Below are 22108 nucleotides of genomic sequence, written 5' to 3'. Positions count from 1 at the left end.
TGTTGACATGACTGTGCAAATCAGAAAAACTTTCACTGTAGAAACATTTGTTCATATCAGACTCTAAGATTAAGGCACCTATTACACCTGTTGGTACGACCAACACAACCTAATTGCAGACATGTTGCTCCTGCTCTGACCCTGTATTTCCTTCTAATATTTGAAAAGAAATAACAACAAAGGAAGCTTGGGACTACAATGGGTAGGGTAAAGAAAGCAGACTATGTTGATCCACAGAGAGGACAGGTAGAGGCAGTAACAGAAAGCTTATTAAGCCAAACATTAGCAGTAACACATTCTGATTTGCACTATGGGTACTTTTGTACCTAGGAGTAGATTTATAAGGAGTGGACGCATCCACATAGATGCGTCGGTTTCCTTGCATCAATGCCAAATGTCATTGCGCCACCATGAACACACTGTATTTACAATACAGTGCACCATGGCGCAAGGAGAAACAGATGCGTCAGAAATACTGATGCATCTGTTGGCACAAAAGTGACGCATCGCTGGAGTTAATCATGAAAGTGACGCAACTCCAGCAATATGCCACAACAGATAGGCGAGTCCCGTACAAAATGCCCCGTGTCATTCCTTACACCTGGTCTGAGCAGGCGTAGGTAATTTGACGCAGTGAAGACATAGAGTGACTCAGTGAAATGTTGTAAATTTCAATGCGTCAGTTCTACATGCCTTTTTGCGTGAGAACGCCTAGCCTGCGCATATATTTTAGCTGGTGCAAATATAATGTGACCACAGCTTTCCAAAGTGACGCATCTCCCTAGATGTGTCACATTGTAAATTGGCCGCATTTTTTGCACCGCTGTTGTGTCAAAAAAAGTGACGCAATTGCAGTGCAAGGAGGCGCAAGGGGCTTTGTTTATCTGTCCCCTCATTTTTTGTATTTTTTTCTCTTCTTATTAATTGCCAACATTGCTTTATTTATATCGAATATCGAATAAAAGACCAGCCAAAAATGACGTTTCTTATCTACTAGTCACTACTTTGTGGAGCAATTTAGTGTCCACTGGCCCTATTTAATTATCTTTTTCTGGAAAATTTGGGAGGATACGAGAAAGGCGAGCTGGGCAAGAGTAAGTACAGCCACGACAAGAAAAACAAACAAAAAAACAGACAAGGGTACTCATAAAAAATAGTGTTTTACCTTACATTTCGTTGGATCTTAGCCGTAGGGAGCTCTAGTGCGCCTCTGGAGGTCGGCGCCCTGGGCTTGGGCCCAGTCTGCGCATACTAAAGGCCGGCCCTGCCCCCAACCCCTCCAAATAGCCGGTGTAAAAGGACAATTAAATAGGACCAGTGGAAGAGACACCAAATTTGGTTTCGCCAGGAGCAGTCTCAGAGCAAAGGCCATTACTGGGTGGGGGCAGTTGGGGTTTTGCCTTACCCCACTTTATTCTTAAATTTCATGAAAGTCAAAACGTAGTTTGCCCGATTTAACAAAGCATCAACTAAAAATACTTTTCCGATGTCAAAGAGGAGTAGTTTACATCACAGCCACATTAAGTGAGAGCACACAATTCAGCAAATCTCGGAGAACAACTCCCAATCAGCATCCTTAATCTACTGTGCGTCATCTTCACCCCCATGACAGTTAATAGGTCACGGTAGGAGTCATCCGCCCCTATCCACTTACGGAACGGGCCTCTGCGGTGTGGTTTGTTCCTGGCTGATTGTGCTGGGCCTGTTGGCTGTACTCTTGAGTTGGAACATCTGTTGCAGCAGAAACGTTAACATTTCCTGATTTCTAGGCACGCAGGGTGTTCTCAGCACTTGACTTGCAAAGTATTTCCTTGTTCCTCACGGTGACCCCTCTCTATCTCTCCCAGGAACAATACGTCTTTATTCACCAATGCGTGCAGCTGATGTGGAAAAAGAAAAAGCAGCAGTTTTGCATCAGTGATGTCATCTATGAGAACGTCAACAAATCATAGTTGTGAATGGTGAGTACGTCTATTGTTTTTTCACCTTATATGCTTAAAATCGGAGATTTTTCAGCCTGAGGAGTCCAGACGCAGCATCTTGAAGTAAAGGGTACTTCCGGGTGGTGAGAGAGTGGCTTCCGGATGAGGCAGGCTAGACCACTGCAGCCGAAACCAGGATGCTTTGCAGCAATTAGCATTATTTGTGAAACACCCAGTGGATAAAAAGCACAATACAATATTAATCCTGAATCACCAAATCTCAGACCTCTCAAAGGAAAAAGATGGTGGAGGTAATGGTTAATGTGGAATACAAGAAAACATGCAGAAGTACCCAGCAGGGGCTTCCTTCTAATTCTCAAATAAATCAGTAGTTATGGGATAAAAGTCACACAGGAGCACCCACCTTAAAACACTGAGTGGAGTTGACGCCATCATTATTTAAGGACAACTAGTGCGACTATGTTTACCTCTAAAACATTTCAGATTGAGAGCAAACGATCGTAGTAAAAGCATATATCAGGAAACACGAACATAAAAAGGTCTTCCCAAAAGTATCACACTGACCTCCTGTGGAATATATGACTACATTCAAATAATATATATATGGGCTTTTAGGAAGTGTCAAGTGGAGCTACAAGATTGGATACCATTTTACCAAATTCTACACATGAAACATCAGATGAAACAAAGCATTGGAACAGACACTATTCAAACACAGAATGCACAGAGGTAGGCCAATGAATTCTCAGACTACGGGTTGCAATTGAAGGCTTGCACGGGGGTAGAAACCTCTCTTAAGAGTCACACACAGAGGTACAGGACTACAATTCAACCACCCACTGAAGATAGCCCACAAATCTAAAAAAATACATCCCGTGGTGCAGTGCATAAGCTTCTCCAGAACTAGGATTACGCATTAAAAAAAAACAGGAGTTCACGTTTAAAAGGAATACCCGCCTGTTCAGTCATTCATGTTAGCTTTATTTCGATAAAAACATATCTTAAAAGCTGCAATACACAGGTTGAAAAAAGCTATATAATTAAGAGAGCAAAACATTTTCTCAAACAGTAAATACACTCTTGATGACTGAATAAGAAATGTTCACCAAGGTCCATATAATAAAAACGATTAAAAATGACAAAGTGATATATACAATATAAAATAGGAAAAGGTGCAATTACTAAAGTGCAAGTGACTCATAGGGCATGAAATAGACAAAAGTACAATTTCTAAAGTGCAGATGATTCATAGCAGCATCGATAATTAAAAATGTGTTTTCATCAATCTCGATCTAATGTTCCAAGCCCAGCTCAGGAATTTGGCCAAACTACACGCATACAGGGCTCGCGCATCAGATCTTAAAATGCGTAACGCTACAAGGTGACTGCAAGTACCCAGTTCCCTGCAGAGTGGCATGAGCCAATGTTCCCTTGGCGCTCTATAGGCTGGGCATACGAACATGATGTGTGCAATTGACTCTAGACTAGCCTCACAATTCGGGCAGGTGGCTGGTGTCTGGTAGGGGGCCTTCCATCGGGCGGTCATGTCGCGAGTGGTGAGTGAGCCAACCCTGAACGCAAAGAACAAAGCTCGATCATGGGCTTTTTGGATGATATCTAGATATTATTCATAGCAAGTGGAGCTTTTATGTTGCATGAACTCATCAGATAGCCTGCCGGATCTGGGATCAAGGAAGCCCCTAGTGCGAACCCAGGACCAATAGACTTTCTTAAGTTCTACTTTTGGAGGAGCAGTTCTATTTGTCCACGCTTCTTTGATGCCAAGGTCGTACAAGAGAGTTTTTAAGTACCTTAACCATTTGATCCTATGCCATCCATTCATGCTCATTAGTTCACTTAGCCCTGCTGCATATCCCGCCAATTCTGGGGTCCGACATAGGCGAGCCCACAACAGTAGGGGTCGCAGTCTGGCCAAGTCTCTCAATGAATGGAATCCAAGGTCCTGCAGCAAGGGCCTTGTGGGGGTCCCTGGGAGCAACCTCATGAGTTCTTGTAAGAATTTGTTTTCTGATTTCGTGATTTGGTCAAAATTGGAAAAACCCCAGAGTTCGGCACCGTAGAGGGCTGAACTCACTCCTCTGGCCTTACATATCTCAATTGCAGGAGCAATGGGCCTACTTGTTGAGGTACAGTGCTCTCTAAGAATTGCGCTCGTTAACCTCTTATGGTTCAGGAGCATTTTTTGTATGTGGGTATTCCAGAGCATAGTATCAGAAATGCGGATGCCCAAGTAATCAAACGCGATGACCCTCTCTAGTGGGACAGAGTTCAGTACAGGTGGAGTCCTGAGGTTCCTCGGGGGAATCAACACCAAGTACTTTGTTTTTTCAGACTTGATGACCAACCCTCTATTGTTACAGAACAATTGAAAGCTATCTAGTAGGCTCTGTAGGCCCATCGGTGTCTTGGAAATAAGGAGGGTATCATCGGCGAACAAAAGGGTGGGAATTTTCTCTCCCGCCAAGGCTGGTGCGTCAGATGGAATTTGTTGTAAGTGCTCAACCACCCCGTTCACACATAAAGAGAACAGGGTGGGGGCTAGGACGCAGCCCTGGCCGACACCCCTGTTCACCGATATTTTGTCAGTATTCTGTCCTGTTGTGAACCACCTTATCAGGAAACTAGGAAAATTGGCACTTGTGCACGATGGCAGCTGTGCACGTCACGCGCGCGCTTGTGCACATGATAGTAAGCTGGTCACTGGGAAAGAAGCACTTATCAAAGAAGCTACTTAATGTCTCAGCCAGACCAGCGCATGCGATGGACCAGGCCGAGACCTTAAAAGAAGGAGAAAAATGACAAAAAGATAGAGTGCAAAAAGTGAGTGGGAAGCACTTAAAAAAGAGCAGCAGGAGAGTGAGTGTGGATCCAAAAATGTGATAGAAATGCAGGCAGCACGAGACGAGAAGTGTGCAAGTGGCAGAAGGATATACAGAATGGAAAGAAATGCACAAGAAAGTAAAAGGTAACAGAGTAGCAAGAGACAAAAATGGTGGGGCGTGGCTTGAGCGCCGATGGCGGAGGTCGCCTGATCGCTCGGCTCTGAGGCGGTGCCTCCTTTAATCCTGACAAGAGCGGTTCCCGGGCACCACAGCTCCCCCACCTCGAAGGTTATGCCCGGGGCTGGTGGAACCGACACGGAGGGCTCTTTGGAAGACCCGAGAAGCGGCTGGTGACACCGAGTTGGAGAGCAGCGGTGAGAACGGAGCAGAGCTCGAGATGGCGCCCGCTCCGTCCCTGTAGACTGTGGCACAGCTGTATCCGAGCGAGACCCTGGACTGCTCCTCCCTATCGCCCCTTCGACCGGAGCCGAGGAGCTGAGATCGGGGGTTTGTTCAGCCGGGGCTTGAGTGGAGAGGGCTGGGGACGCCTGCCGAGCCTGCGCCAGCTCACCTTGTGTAACCGAGACCGGCGGAGCTCGCTGCGGCGCCCTACTTGGATGATTGGTTCCGCTCGGCGCCTCTGGATGTGAAGGTGCACGGAAGGGACCCCAGAGACTGGGAATTACACCGAGAGCGGTGACTCGAGGGAGTGACGGCCCACATTGTGCGTGTGACCGGGTGCACGCACTTTCAGTGGTGGTGGCTGGTGGCGTTGGCTGGCACAGAGGCAGCACAGTCTCCCGACGTCCATTGCTCCTTGTCTTTCCCTCTTCCCTAGAGGCTCCCGAGGCCGGGCTAGCGGCGAACTATCGAGGGGTCAGGAGCTCCAGGACCCCCACGTCATCTCACAGGGGCCCGGCTGGCAACTGACGGCGGAGAGCATCAGCGCGGCCTGTGGTCAGCAGTGTGGGGGACTTCCCTGCCCCCCGGGCTCAGCAACCCCTGCCGGGGTTCGCAATCATTATGGAGAAACCGAAGGGCCCCAAAGGGGGAGCCCCGGCCACCTCGGACACAGAGGCCGCCGATAAGGACGATGGGATGACCCCAGAGAACCCACGGAGCCCCCAGTTGCAGCAACAGTTCGACAGAATCCTCGAAGCAATTGTGGACACGCGGACTGCCCTCCAGCAGGACATCGCTCAGGTGGCGACGAGTCTGGGCCTGCTCCGGGAGGACCACAGCAAGCTCTCAGACAGGGTTAAGGAGGTAGAGAGCACGGTAGGAACGATTGAACCCGCGCAAAAGACTCTGGCTGCCACCATGAAAGACGTGTTGGCCCGCGTCGGAGACCTGGAGCGGTGTGCAGAGGACGCGGAAGGGCGCAACAGAAGGAACAACATCCGCGTAGTGGGCCTTCCAGAGAAAGTTGAAAATGGCGACATGGTGTCCTACCTCGAGAACTGGCTTCGGACGGTGGTGGCGCCCGAGGGACTATCCCCCTTCTACACCCTGGAGCGGGCCCATAGGGTGCCGGCCAGACCGCTACAGCAAGGCCGCCCCCCACGTCTAGTGGTGGTGAGACTGCTACACTATAGAGACAGGGATCATCTCCTCGACGCCGCCAGGCGCATTGGACCATTTCAGGTGGAGAACAGCCAGGTGAACATTTTCCCGGACTACTCCTATGAGACGCAACGGAAACGTACCTCCTTCCTGGCGATCAAGCGGGAACTTCGGAGTGAGGGCATTCAGTACTCACTGTTGTTTCCTGCAAAACTCCGCATCATCGTGGACGACACAACCAAGTTTTTCGATAACCCGGAGGATGTCTGCGCTTGGCTTGAGTTATATCGGGCTGGCAAGGACGGGCTAGGCTCCTCTTCCCAGGCTGTGTCGGAGCTGGGCCTTCAGCGGAGATCAAAGAGGATTCGTAATCGCCGTAGCAGGTCGAGCAGGCCATCGACGGTGGAAACGGCGACGGAGCGGCGAGGGGTGTTGGAACTGATCTCCAACCTATCTGGCCCACAGGGCGGGCCAGGTGTGGAAGACTCAGAGGCTGGTACAGGTGGGCATCGATCGGACACGGAGAACACGGAGAACTCGGAAACTGACAGTGTGACTCTGCCCACGATTACCCCGAATTCGGCGGAGGGCCTGCTGGATGGACAAGGATGACCCTGGGTGAGCTAACTCCTGTTGTGGGGCAAGACAATGACTGCGGAGGGGTCTTTGGGAGGGAGTTATGGTTCACTGATGTGGGGGGGGGGTGCTGGGGTTGTATCCCTTTCGGTCCATAAATGATTGGGGCACACTTACGTCTCAGTAGTGCAGGTGCGTGAAGGCTCCCTGCCGACGCTCGGCCCCCACTCACCCCTTAAGGCACACCTGCGGTGGCTACCGTCAGGTTAGTTGGGAGGGAAAGGGATCTTGGGGAAATGGTTTGGATGGGGCCTGGATGGCACAATTTGGGACCTGTTCTAGGGGGGTGGGGTGGGAGTTGGGATTTTTGGGGTGTTTTGTTGTTGTTGAGGGGGGCGACTGCCAATGGTGAGTGTCTACAACACAGTCCGATCAAGTCTGAGCATTGCTGGGGGGAACTGACTATGATTTTGAGGGACAATGGCTGAAGCATCCACCCTAAAATGCATTACCTGGAATGTGCGGGGCCTGCACACTATGTCCAGGCGCCACAAGGTCCATGCCTACCTGGTGCGCAGGGGAGTGCAGATAGCATTGCTCCAGGAGACACACCTCACAAAGCAGGAGGGACTAGCGTTGCAGCGTAGGTGGAGAGGGCAGGTGTACTACACGACATACTCAGCTTATGCGAGAGGCGCACTGATTTGGGTGAGAGCCGGGGTACCTTTGCAGGTGACTAGATCGGTGGTGGACCCGGAGGGGCGGTTTGTGGCCATCACAGGTAATTTGGGGGGCAGGGCCCTGAACATTTGCTGCATTTACGCGCCCAACGTGGACCAACTCTCCTTTCTGACCGCGCTATCGGGCTCATTGGCCTACTGTTTTTCGGGACCCCTCTTATTGGGAGGGGACTTTAACTCGGTGGTGGATGTCGTCCTCAACCGTTCCCACCCCCCCCTCCCGGACTCCCCGGTCCATCGGGTAGCCAAGGGAAGAAGGGAGTGGCAATCCCAATGGGGACTGACGGATCTATGGCGAGCGCAGCACCCGCATACCCGGGATTACTCCCACTTCTCGGGAATGCACGAACTACACGTGCGGCTGGACGGGCTGCTGGGTTCGGCGGAACTTATAGCCGCGACGGTGAGGACTGAATATCTGTCCAGGACTATATCCGATCACAACCCGTTGCTAGTTGACTTTCGGTGGTCTCCTGGTACCTCCGCTGTCCCTACTTGGAAACTACGACCCGAGGTCTTGGAAGATCAGGTGTTTAGGACGGAGCTGAAGGACAAAATTACTGAATATTTTGTAGAGAATGCGGGTACAGCCGGGTCGAGAGCCACGGAGTGGGACGCATTCAAGGTGGTGGTCCGGGGTTACTATATAGCAAAGAAGGTGGGGATGCGCAAAGTTATCTTGGACGAGCTAGCTGAAGCTGATCGGAAACTCCGTGAGATAGAACTTCGCCGCCCGGTAACTTGGAACTGCAGGGGCAAACACTGGCAGCGAGGGAAGGGGTGGCCGTTGAGGTCGAGAGGCTTCGGAGCTTCGACTATAGGGCCTACTTAACTAGGTCATTGGCGGAGGGAGATCGGTCGGGGGCGCTCCTGGCTTGGCTGGCCAATCCCTTGAGGTGCACCACCCCCACAATGGCCATGCGTACTGAGAAGGGCGGTGAGGTGTATACCCAACCCGAGATCCTCGACTGCTACTTGCGCTATTATGAGGAACTCTACCGTAGTAAGCTGTCGTAGGACACAACCCCATAGATGATTACTTGCAGTTACTCCAGATCCCCACTTTGGAGCCGGAACAGGCGAAGGATTTGGGGAGGGATGTAGAGGTAGGGGAAATCCGAGGAGCCATTAAAAGGATGGCGAGGAATAAAACGCCGGGTCTGGACGGACTCCCGGTGGAGTTTTACTCCGCATACGTGGACCTCCTAGCCTCTAAATTGCTAGTGGTATATCGGGAGGCGAAACGCTTGGGGCACCTGCCGAAGTCGATGTGCGAGGCTCTGGTGGTCCCGCTCCTCAAACCGGGCAAGGAGGGTAACGAGCCGACCTCTTACCGACCGTTATCGATGCTCACGGTCGACTACAAAATCCTGAGTAGCATATTGGCCTCGAGGCTGTTGGGCCACATGGGCTCCCTAATCCACGTCGATCAGGCGGGTTTTATTCCCAGGCGCAACACGGTGATGAACATCCGGCGCCTATTTCGAATATTAGGGGAAGCCCACGATGGAGCACCTTGCCCCTTGGTCTTATCAGTTGATCTGGAAAAGGCCTTTGATAGCCTGGAGTGGGCATACCTCCACAGAGTCCTGACGCGTTTTGGTGTGGGGGAGGGGTTCCTGCGGTGGACAGCGGTTTTGTACGCCTCGGCAACGGCCAGGGTGCGATCGGGCCCACTGATTTCCCGGCAGTACTCGGTGACCCGGGGCACGAGACAAGGATGCTCCCTGTCTCCCCTGCTTTTCGCACTTGCGGTGGAACCACTGGCGCTGTCGATCCGCACTGGAGCCCATTTTGGGGGCCTGCAGACCATATCAGGGCGACAATTTATTTCCCTCTACGTCGATGACCTATTGCTGTTCTTAGAGGATGCCGATCCTGCCTGACCGGAGAACTCTCGGGCCTGAAGGTGAACTGGGCAAAGACTTGTCTGTTCCCGATCCGAAAGGGTGAGCCCCAACCTGCAACCGACAGAGAGATCAGATGGGAGCCGAGCTGCCTAAAGTATCTGGGGGTCTATGTGTACCACGACCAGGCGGACGTCCTAGACGGCAATATTGCTCGTTGCATCCGAGCGCTGAGAGGCACCATGAGCTTCTGGGCCACCTTGCCGCTATCGGTGGCTGGTCGTATCGCGTTGCTGAAAATGGTGGCGCTCCCTCGGCTATTGTATTACTTTCGGACGCTCCCGCTCTGGATCCCTCCAGCCACCTTCCGGACTTTGAATTCTATGCTGGTGTCATTCCTCTGGGGGTCGGGTCGCCGGAGGGTGGCGCTTAGGACCCTGATGAGACCGAAATCGGAGGGGGGCTAGCGGTGCCGGACTTTGAGAACTATTATTTAGCCGCCCAACTACAGACTTACACTCAAGAAGTTGCGCGGGAATTCCGGGGACCGGAGGACGTGAGAGGGCGCGGCATGCCTAGGCACGTCTTGTCCTATGTCGCTTTACGGCAACGGCTGGCCTTGCGAGACCTCACGCACGAGGAACGGGCCATTCGATCCTGCTGGAACCGAGTACATGCTCATATACGGCTGAAACGCCCCTATGCTCCGGAGATCCCGTTGGGGATGCTCACTGCCCTGCCGCACAGTGGTGATTGGTCTCGGTTGAGGAACTGGGAAGATGCAGGACTGCAAGTAGTGGATGACCTATACGAGGAGGGTGTCTTGTTGCCATTCCAGTCGATACTGGAGCGCTTTGATGTTCCTCGCGGCGATTTCCTCCTGCACGCGGCAGTGGTAAGGGCGGTTCAGGCGCACTGGCAGACCGGGCAGGAGGAACCCCCTACGTCAGAGGCATGCCAATACGTCATGATGTCGGCTGGGACGGTCAAGGCCGTAACGTGTCTCTACTCCAGATTGATTAATGCGGGGCTGCCCCCCCTGGAGGTCCTCCGGACCAGATGGGAAGTTGATATTGGGAGGGATATTCCGGAGACTACGTGGGCCCAGCTGGTGCGCCGCACGTGGAAGGGCACTCGTCATGCCCGGTTTCAACTGGTCCACTACTATATTTTACACCGAGCCTACTTGACCCCGGAGAAAATTCGGAAATACTTTGCCTCAGATTCGGCGGTTTGTCACAGATGCCGAACACCAGCAGCTACTTTAATACATATGCTATGGTCTTGTCCAGCGCTGTCCTCTTACTGGTCAGCGATAGGAGATACCCTGAAGGAGGTAACTGGGAGGGACCTGATAATGGATGCCGCGGCTGGAGTACTGCACTGGTTCCCCCATACTCCCAGGAACAGGCTCTCGAGTAAATGTATTGACCTAGGTCTACTGCTGGCAAAACGTGAGATCACTAGACAGTGGAAAGCACGAGTTGGTCCAACGGGCACTAAATGGCGCAACGAACTCTTGAAATGGGCAGCTGGAGAAAGCACCCTTAGGTACCAATTAGCAACGCGGCAGCGCAACGAGAAGATGTTAGAGGTGGCGCAGGAATGGGAAACGCTGGTGCAGGCCCTGCGCGATTACAACACTTCCAGCGACTCAGATAGCGATGATGATGCACGCACTCAGGTCCATTAACCTTCTTTTACCATGTTCTCCTTTACAATAGGATTTGTTCCCTACCGCTAGCTCTAGACACATGCTCAACACACCAAAGGCGGGGTGGGTGGGAGGGGGGTGGAGGGAGGCAGGAAGGCTAGGCGCTGTTCTTTCATTTTCATGGGAAAGGTAACGTTATTGTTCGTTTGGCTTGGTCCCTCTGGGGGGGTTAGACTGCGGGGGAGGGGGGGGGAGTTTTATATAGTTATTTGGAAAAGCAGATGAAGACTTACATTACTCCTGGCAGATATCACATGATGATCGGAGTATTCTGTGTGGGACATTAGGCAGCGCCGCCCAGCCTCCGGGATGTGGGCTGACAGGCTGTGTAACCCGTTTACTCTTTGATGCGGTCCCTTTACTACTATTGACGCTGTTTTTGCCATTGGATGTCAGCAAGTAACTTGTACCAATTCCTGCAATAAAAATCTATTTAAAATTTTTTTTTTTTAAAAAGAGACAAAAATGGTGCAAAGGTTCAAATATGCAAAAATTGACAAAAGAGAGCCAAACTAGTAAGAGCAAGGTCCTGCATTACCTGCAGGGTAATACCAGTAAATTGATCTCAGGAGTATCTTAGCTCTAAGCCACTTCTCACTCTCCTCACTTTCTGTCCTTTACTCCAGGCAGGGATGTCCCCTGTCCCCCCATTGTTTGATCTTTATATTGAGCCTTTCGTTTGTGCACTTAGAGCCGACTGTATAATTTCACCTTTCAAAATAGCAGATCTGGAGCTTAAAACTGCCCTGTACGCAGACGACCTTCTCTTATACACTTTAAATCATGTTGAGGCAATTCCTCGGCTATTAGAACTGGCTGAGGAATTTGGAAGGATAAGCGGGTACAAAATTAATAAGAAGAAAACAGATATAATGGGGTGGAACAACTTATCTGTTATTCAGGGGGCTAGACAAAAAATTAGGTATTTGGGAATCCATCTTACTCAAAAATTTACTGATATCCCCAAAGTCAGTTGCCAGATTGTTGCGAAGGAAATTTCTAAAATGTTAACAAGATGGGGAGGTCTGCCACTGAACTTATATGGGAGAGTCAATCTAGTAAAAATGACTTTACTTCCCAAACTAACCTTTCTTTTTAACTCCATCCCGTTACCCTTTGTCCTTAAGGACATCACTAGCCTATAAGGGAAGATTGGATCCTTTATATGGGCTGCAAAATCACCCAGGATTGCCTGGAAGAAATTAAGGAGAGGGTTGAAGATAGGTGGTTTGGCCCTACCGGATTAATTTGTATACTGCTATGCCTTTCACTTCAAGAATTTTAGAATATTGGCCAATAAATTAGATTCTTCTTCACAGGGCCGCCTTTTTCAGGTGTTATTGCATGACCAGCCACAGGGCCTGGAATTCTTTCTTTTCAAATTTGGCGAACAAAAATTTTATTAAAAAGTCCGCCTTAAGATTCTGCAGGCAGCACTCTGGCGATTCCTTATTATAATACACAGGCCCCAATCTGGGATTCCCCCGGTACCCTGGAATGTCTTCAAGACCAATTGTCTCAGCCGCTTACAGCGGCAGGCTTTAAGAAATGGGGGGATCTTTGTGTTAACTCATGCCTTATGAGCTGGGAGTCTCTAACGAATTTGACCAACAGGTCTTTAACAAGATTTAAGTTCTATCAACTTTCTGCCTGGTGGTCAAGCCAATCGTTAGGGATTGAAGGGGACACAGGGATTTTAGATTCTATCTGTAGGGCCGGAGTTTGGAAAAGGGAGGTCCTGTTTTGGTATAGGTCGTTTGTTGGGGTAAAAGATACCTTGGATTCTGAATTGGCGAACCTCTGGGGTAACATTTTATCTGATAGTCCGGAGGAGGTCCAAAAAATATGGACAGATTCCTTTTTATGTCTCCGAGATTAATAAAGCCTGCAAACCTGAGAAGAAATCTTCTGTTCACAGCTTACGGGGTTTATTGAACTCCGGCCAAATTATCCAAGGTCACGCTAGATATTTATCACTGCCCTAAATGTAAACTTCCGGCAGCAGACGACCGACACATGTTTTTAGAATGTTCAGAGATCTCCGGATATTGGGAGGCCTTTTGTGGCTTTTTTGAGGAGGTTCTGTCAATCTCGATTATATGTTCTCCTAGACTAGTTTTTTTTGGTTTGCCATCTGAATTTAACATGAATAGCTTTGCTTCACAATTTATATTCTATGTGATAGTCATAGCTAGGAGAGAAATTTGTAGGGAATGGAAGTCGGAGGCCCCTCGTAGGTTTGCGGACTGTTTAAAAAATATCATGATGGTCAGTAAGTCAGATATGGCTTGCGTTGTAGCGAGTACAACAGGGTGTGGTCTGCACTGGTGGCCTGGTCGAAGATCTAAGGTAGTCCAATGGTTATGCCAGAGGTTTGTGGTCCGGTCCTCCCGGGTTCCCATGGTGGTCCCTCGAAGGGAAAGGGAGTTAGACAAGGAGACAGCCTACCTCTGGGGGATCTCTGTTTGCCGCACATAGACACCAGGGCGGCAATCGAGTTTGTTTGTGTGAAAGGCACAGAGAGATCCCATCTAGAGTATTCAGCATCTGCTGGCATGTATGAGGACTACAAAAAAAAAGGAAAGAGGAGAGTGAGGAAGGCAAGGCAGGCAGGGGGCCTCAGTCTGGTGCCGCAGCAGAAGCTGGTCCAAAAGGGCCAGGCCTGGTAGCAGGGCTGAGTCAGCCAAAAGCACAGCTAGGCAGGGTCAGGCAGCACCTTCATGATCATTGGTTGATAGAGAACACTGCTACTAATTTTCATTTCATGTCAGGAAATGTAACAACCTTGGAAATGTTGCGCAGGGGTATCACCCCTGGTATTCTTCAGGCTGTGTGGACCAAGGAGCAGTAGATCTGCTGGCAGAAGGATCCCTCTTTTTGTTGACTTTGTCTGAAATGGAGAAGCTTATGATCATGTCATCTAAACATAATGGGCAGAGGTAGTCGGACTTGACCAAGTTAATGACTTGGAAGAAAATCAACTTATGGCTTTAATCAGCAGTTGGGAAACAGATTTTTGTCTCCATTTCAATCAATCCTGGTGCAAAGCCTTTTCAGTGGTTGTCTTCTCAGATACGTTGGTCGCCCATGCAGGCCAGAATGATTTGGGCTAGATCGTATCTTATTTTCATTGCTACAGCAACGCTACTAAATACTACATCCTTTGAAGCAACCACCATGCAGTAACCTCAGTTTAATCACCATGACGCTTAAATAAATTAAACATCAGATTGTTGTTGCTGTATTTACTTTTTGCTACTAGTTACGATTAAGAGATGTCTATCCAGAAGTAGCTGAAACGTATTCAACTTCTATTTGAGTTGTATGTCTTCTCGGCTATCAATAGCATCTCAGTTGCTCCATCTCACCCTGTCTCTTCTGAAGAGTGCAGCCAAATCGTTGAGGACATCTGCAGCCATGTAATTGGTATTAGTATGGCAGTACCCATAGCTAAGCTATGTTTATATGGCAAACTCAATGACAGCAAATATGGCAAGAGTTAATGTTTGCAATATAGAATTTCCATCCTATGGTCCATGCTTCCTCCCTGAGTTACAGGTGTAAGTTTCAGATAAGTTGTTTTGTGTCTTCCCATTAAAGCCACTTATAAAAAAGTAATTTGGAAAATTATGTGAAGTTTGCGTTTGGGTTTTCTTACGTAGAAAGATTATTCATAAGCCTGTTCTACAGGTGTGATTTCAGGTCTCGCTATGGAGAGTTTGATGATCACATGGGAGAAAAAGATGGCACTTGACGCACCTCCCACATCAGTGACTTCCTTTCACTCTACAAAACGTTGCAAATATTTTAAATATTCCTACCAAGTCATAATTTTAGTTCTAATACTGTAATTTTTCCTTGTTACTTTTTTTTTTCAGGTGAGACCATGAAGAACACCCATCTTCCCTCGCTTCAGATTTTTTTTGAACAGCTAGTCTTTTACCAAGGAGGGCCACTGCTCTGCAGTGCCGGGACATTGCCAGAACGATACCTTTCGATGGAGAAGCACTGGGGAGAAGTAGCCTTAAAGAGCCTGCAGTGTCTTTCCGACTGTTTCGTTCATGGACATTTTCAAACCCTGGACCAAATTCAACTATGTAAAAGGAAGGAAGAGGACACTTAAATGTGGGCACACAGCACACCAGGAAGGAACGTTCTGCTGGGTTTGCTTAGATTTAAGCAAGTGCAATACTTTTTTATGGTTGAATTGGAAAGACTAGAGCCTTTTCCAATGCGTCATTGATGTGTAGTAAAGTTGCGTGTGTGAGGGAAAAGGGCATTGTTAGTATCTAATAATACCTCATTGTTACGTGGAGGGCATGGACATGTTTGGACGAGTGATGAAATGGAGAGTCTGCCTAGGAAATCTCTGTGTCGTTATCCCAAAAATCCCAGTATTAAGGTACTTGATTTATCAGTGTCAGTGGACTATGTACCCTACTCCGAGACCATCATACACGCCAAAACATGGAGTAGCAAACCAAGGTTCGGAAGCTGAAATGGCTCTTGTACCAATCCATATTGTTTGTCACACTAAATAGTGGTGCTCTTCCAGTGCCAATTTCCAACGAATACGTTGTGTCATCCACTCACCTGGCCACCAGTGTCCCTGAGGGTAGCTCTGAAGCCTCAGCAGCTCCTGGAGCCTCGGCTGCATTTATCTAGTCAAGCAAACACGGCCCTTGTGCACCTCACCTGTACACTCCACCCATTGTTCCGTTTACCTGTGCAAATGTGAAGCTAGTTTCTTTCTGACTAATTGTGATTGTGGATAACCATGTGCTTTAACTGACACAATGTCGTACATCCGCTGGAGGTGGAAGATGCATCAGCCGTGGATTCTGAGATGTCCGCATGCTACAAGATATTATTATCGTCAGCTGCCTTTCTGTGATGTTGTCAGGCGTTAGTATGTGGGCCCATCAGGGGACCTTTTTAGCTGCCACTTAAATTTGTAATCAGCATCATTAGCACCACTACTTGTATCCCTTTGGGTTTGTTCCAATTATAAAATTATGTCAGTGTGTGGTGTGTCATTAATGCTGTCAAAATAGGCCTTTGTGCAATTTGTTGCTGTAGACGTGGGTCACGGGGGACTACAGTGATGAATGCACAGTACATAAAAGACAGTCATTTGAATTCAAAAGAAAAGCAGACTATTCGCTGAAATGACTTTGCTCGCATTTAAGTCAAATTATACTGCAGTTTTATTTGTACAGACATGACCACTTAAAAAACATTTCATAACCCCCCAAAATTTACCTCAACAGAATGCCCACAATTCAGTTGTTTAGAGACCGTGTTAAACTTCAGTTTCATGAGGCAATGTGTCCCCGAGTTAACACATCTCCAAACACATCAATAATAACAGAAATACAGTCAGTTAAGTTAATGGCCCAACACAGTAACTCAGTTCATGACTAGCGGATTAGTTACTGGGTTTTATTATAAAATTGAAAAGTAAGGCGAAACAGATCTAATGCCATGAAGACTCACAACAAATAGGCATTACAGAGTCATGCAGAATTCAAAATATTGTAAGTCCCAAGTACGCAGCAACATGAGGAGTAAAACAGAAAGCATCCCTACCAGCATAGGAAAAGTCTCAGAGAAGTTCTGATTCAACCCCAAAAGTCGAGGGTTTTTATGCATTATTTCCGCTTATGAAGTTACCAAAACTGCAAAATCACTGTGTTGTGAGCAAATGTATAATTCATTAGCAAATAAGAATACAGTTCTATTAATCATCACAATGCCTTACCACCTAAGCATCATACCACTACATCGATCATTTTTCTGCACCTCGCTATGCTAATGTTATATGGAGTTGGTGAAACAATTTGAATAATTTGGCTTCTAGGCCTAAGCAGAGGCCTACTCAACAAAGGTCAGAAAAGCGCACTTCTGTGAAAGCAGCTTACTTTATCCGTGTATACATGTGAAATCCAGAATTAAATTACTATCTGCACTTTGTTAGTAATGCACAAAAATATAAAAGCACAAACAAACTCCAAAACTTCCTCCTTTGATTATTTTATAATCACTTAAAACACACAATCTAATTGGTCAATAATTATAATACAGGATGCATCAATTTCTGCTTCTTTCATGTTGAATTCTCCATCAAGTTCATCTGGTTGTGAAAACAATCTCTGAAATTCTCTATTTCATACTCTTTCTTCATTCTCTTTGATGCTTCTCTTCCTTTGCACCCATATTTTAGAACGAGGTACTCAGAGGAAGAAGACAATTGCACAAATCTATAAAATTATTTCAGAGGTTAATATTAGCCTAAACATACACCCTCCCAGACTATCAAACCATTCACCAACTCTGGTGAACTCCTTTCCTATCTTACAACCCAGGAACCTACTGCTTCAGACAAGCCATGTTCCTCTATAGCATGGACTTCATAAAAGATATTAGTTATATTCAACACGTTTATTAATATGACTACTTTTATTAGGTACAAAAGTTCAGCACTCTCAAATATTCAATACCTTGCAAATACCACTTTCCTTCATTAGAAAGATATGTAGCGATAAGCGGGTTCACATAATCATTACCCACATAACAATCAATTCATAGTTATTTGCATTAAAGCGTCAGCCTTGTTATAAGAAAGCCGGCCCACAAGCTTAGGCAACCAGATCATTTTTACATATTTCACAGTCACACCTATGGATGGAATCTTAGCTCCTTATATGTCCATGACTATCTGTCAAAAACCACGTTTCGCTCTCCTCAAACCAACTGCATCATTCATCTCACTTACATTATTAACTCTAGGAAATACTAAAGCAAGATAACAAGAACCCACCCATTTATGTGGTAGGTTGATATAAGCAGTCTAACCACATACAAAATAAATCTCTCTCAGAAGTGGTTGATTACCAATCAGGGAATCACCTCTAACAGCATGACATCTTTCACACTAACTCTCGCCCTGTAGGATCACAACACACCATACACACCTCACCCTTTCTCTCATGTTCTAGTCTTAATCTTGGATACAAATTTGATAATCTAAATTCTTCCTCCTCCTTCATCTGCACTCTTATCTTCTTTTTCCAAAAAGGAAATTCATTCACAATTTTCACTCTTCTCTCATATTCCCTGACAATCTCTTGTTCTTCTTTACTTAAACTAATGTTAGAAATGAGGTTTCTGATTGGCAGGATACACACCCTGTCCAAGCAGGGACCACAATCATAGTCCGGGTAAGTGCAGAGTGCAGCACGTATGCAATGTCAGAAAAAGACGGATAAATGAAAGCATTTCTCCTTCCTTGCGCCTATTTTAAAAGGGTGCAATTTTCTCACGCTAAACCCAATATACTGTATTTGGTAAATTGGGTTTAGCTAGGAGAAACATTGGGTGGTTGCATGGGAACGCCCATGCGGCACGCTTGGCACGCCCCCATGTCGCAAAATAATGCAAACAAATCTAACATACACTAGTCAAGATGAGAATTTTGCAAGATTAAATCAAAATGCATTACTTCAAAGTTAATAGCGCCAACTAGGGCTATCTGGTCGCGCTTGCCCGGGGCAAATACAAAAGTTCTGTTCGGCCATGATGGAGTGCGGGCTGAATGCAGGAGCCACGCAGACCCGCGGAAAGTACCTTGGATCTGTTGATGCTCAGGGATGATGCAGCAAAGTCGGGCCTGCATTGTAAGTCAAGGTCATTGAATCGTGCGTGATGTCCACGGCTTCAGTGCAGGCTGTGGCAATGAGTCAATTTCACAGGAATGCACAAGTTCTGAAAGACACTTTAGGGTCAATGCATCAGTTTCTTGGGTTGCAGCACCAAGCACTCACTTCCAAGGGCCCAGGACTGGATTTGGCACCACTTGGAAGAACAGAACTCTCAGCAGAAAAACCCAGGAGCTGGTAAAGATGCAGGTGAAGTCTTTGATATCCCAGAGACTTCAGTGACAAGAGGCAAGCCCTTTGAGAAACTTTAGATGCAAGATGTAGAGAGTAAAGTACAGTCCTTTCACTCCAAGGCAGGAAGCAGCAGGCAACAGGCCAACAGAGCAAAGCAAGCAGCAAAGTGGCATTGCCTCATGATAGCACAACAGCTGTTTTTCCTGACAGAATGTCCTCAATCCAGAAGACGTTTTCTGAGAATATGGTGTCAGAGGTCCAGTACTTATACCCATTTTAGCTTTTGAACTAGGGAGACTTCAAAGAAATGTATTTGTAGTGCACACAACCCTGCCCTTTCTGGCCCTGGCTCCAAACACACTACAGGGAGGTATGCAGCTCTTTGTGTGGGGACATGCAAAACTCGAAAGCTCATGTCCAAACTTTGAAATACACTGAACTTTGCCCAAGGGCTACCTAGGGCCCATCTTAGGGGCGACATATGTAATAAAAGGGAAGGTTTGGGATTGGCAAGTAGGGGAACTTGCCATGTTAACATGGCAGTTTAAAACTACAAACACAGGCTCTGCAGTTGCAGGACTGAGACAGGTTTGAAAGGGTACTCATGTAGGGGTACTCATGTGGATGGCACAATCAGTGCTGCAGGCCCACTAGCCGCATTTGATTTACAGGCCTTGGGCACAAATAGGGCATAATACTTGGGAATTATTAGTAAATCAAATATGCCAATCATGGAGAAAGCAAATTACATTACATTGTAGACACAGAGCACATGCGCTGTAGCAATGGCAAGCATGGAAATAGTGCCCAGAGTCCTAAAATCAGCAAAAATTAAGTTCAGCACACAGTCAAAACGGGAAGTCAGAAGCCAAAAAGACAGGGGAAATTATGCCAAAAGATGCCAGTTCTAACAACTGCTCACATACTTCCAATTGTTAATTTAACAACTATTTTGTGAAAATGTGTTCAGAAATGTATCATATTTTCCACCATCTTCAGTATCTTCAGACAAAGGCAAGCCTTCCCGTGACATTTTAAGTCCAACAGATGGGATGCTAGAAACTCGTTTTTATGAAAAAGGCTAACAAACACATTACAAGATAGACCATAGGACATTGAAAGATGTAAGTATGTTGCACTTTCCTCTGCAGAAGAAACACATAAAACAACCTTCGACCCCATAATATCGACATTCTCACCCAACATGTTAGTATATATGTTATCATGGAAACCACTAGCTAAATTTTCCCTATGTTTCAGTGTATTGGAAACAACATCATTATGTAGTGTAGTTAATAGAACTTCTGTGGAGACGTGCCTCACTGGAGAAAGTAGACACAACAACAAGCCAACTAAAACTATTAGTGATTATCAAGGATATTAGATCAATGAGTACATTTGCTATACGCCTTTCTCTATTGAATTCAAAAAGAACATAAAACTCCCATTTTTCTTTAAAAACAATGATAAAATGTTCTTCTTTCATCATTTTTTTAAAGTAACAATCAAAAATAAAAATAGGCATCAATAATTTTTTCCATAGTTCATTTTGTTGGTATTCTCACACTTTTTTCTTCATCGGAAATATTATGCAAAGTTCATGCTGATTTCACCATTGTCAGTTTTTCTGATTGTTCAAGGTGGTTCATATTGTATAGTGAATTAGCAACAGTTTATTGGACTGTAGATCTTTAAATCTTCTTCCTTAGACACAGACACTTGATACGCCAATTCAGGCGAAGCATACTATCAGTTTAGAATTCTCTTCCTTGTTGATCTTTTTGCTGCCTGAGACTCTCTTTCAATGTTCTCTGAGTTGACTGCAATTACTTCAGATCTTCTTTGATTTGTTTCAGTATTTAATTTTGCCAATGCTGTATATTGCAATTTCTCTTTCCTGCTTTTGGTGTCTCAACTTCTGCATCTTCACTTGTGACTACTTCTGAATCTTCTCCACTCACTGATGGACTTTAAATTTGATCAGTATTAACCTCTTAACTCACTGTCAACTGCTTTCTTTCCTTGGGGGTTCTCAAGACTCGCATTTTCAACTGGCGTCTTTACTGGTCAGATCAGAGACATCTTGCTGCTACACATGACTTTGCAACAACTTGTCACTCTGACCCTTGGTTTGAAACTGGCCACTACCACTGGTACTTTCCAACTGGATCATGACTCATCAACTGGATAAATTGCTATGTCTTCACCAGTTTCTGAATTTGCTTCGCTCCTCCGCCTCCTCTGGATCCACACTGTGAACCTGAGCTTAGCTCTGTGAATCAGTGGATGTTGTCACCACTTCTTCCTCTACCACCTTCATTCATCTCATATGAGCCTTTTGGATCCACTGTGGGACTCTGGCACAATTAACAGCAGTGTTAGCACAAGTACATCTTGAAGTGGGCCTTGCTGGCACTCTTCCAAAAAATTATTGTGGACATGTTTCTTGACGAGAACCCAATACCCTGGGTTCAGTGGGAGGATTTCTTTTGTCTATGCGGTTGCCAAATTTACCTGATGAGGTGTTTCGCCATATCAGCCAGATGTCATCAGTCATTGAAACAAGTGTAGCTAACAAATGTATGCAAGTCTCATTGCTCTGCCCATCAGCACTTCATGGGGCTAGAGACGATCAATGTTGTCAGGTATAGTTCTAATACTCATCAGGATATAAGTAAGGGTATCAGGCCATTTGAAAGTAGTGAAAGCATACACTTTGGTCAGTTTATTCTTGATAATTTCATTTTTGAAATGTGAGCCACAATTCTTCTCAATAGAGGTCAGCAGGCCAAAACAGGGTACTAATTTCATCAATAAAAACTTAGCAACAGTCATGATATTCAATTTCCAGGTTGTGCAGGCCTCTACACAACCACCCACTTAGAGAATGTGCTAAAAATCACGAGGATGTACTCAAGGCATTGTAAATTGGCATTTCAATTAAATATACTTGAATTCTGGTAATGGCCTTCTGATTTACAAATATGATT

At 46.6% G+C, this 22108-nt stretch overlaps 1 protein-coding gene across 6 annotated transcripts in view; it reads left to right on the top strand.

Annotated features, from left to right (window-relative positions):
* PTPRO (protein tyrosine phosphatase receptor type O) overlaps positions 1-16261 on the top strand; it is a 1018456-nt gene extending 1002195 nt beyond the window's left edge. For all 6 annotated transcript variants that reach the window (XM_086920999.1, XM_086920983.1, XM_086921017.1 and 3 more), the window contains 2 exons: positions 1848-1961; positions 15105-16261. In XM_086920999.1, the coding sequence (XP_086777125.1) occupies positions 1848-1952 (105 nt within the window). In that variant the 3' untranslated portion in view covers positions 1953-1961; positions 15105-16261. The remainder of the gene's footprint in view (positions 1-1847; positions 1962-15104) is intronic.
* The last annotated feature ends 5847 nt before the right edge of the window (positions 16262-22108 follow it).

The sequence above is a fragment of the Lissotriton vulgaris genome, chromosome 1_1 (genome assembly GCF_964263255.1).
Source record: "Lissotriton vulgaris chromosome 1_1, aLisVul1.2, whole genome shotgun sequence".
Classification (NCBI taxonomy): domain Eukaryota; kingdom Metazoa; phylum Chordata; class Amphibia; order Caudata; family Salamandridae; genus Lissotriton; species Lissotriton vulgaris.
The sequence above is the reverse complement of the archived record's forward strand: the minus strand, read 5'-3'. Positions and strand labels throughout refer to the sequence as shown.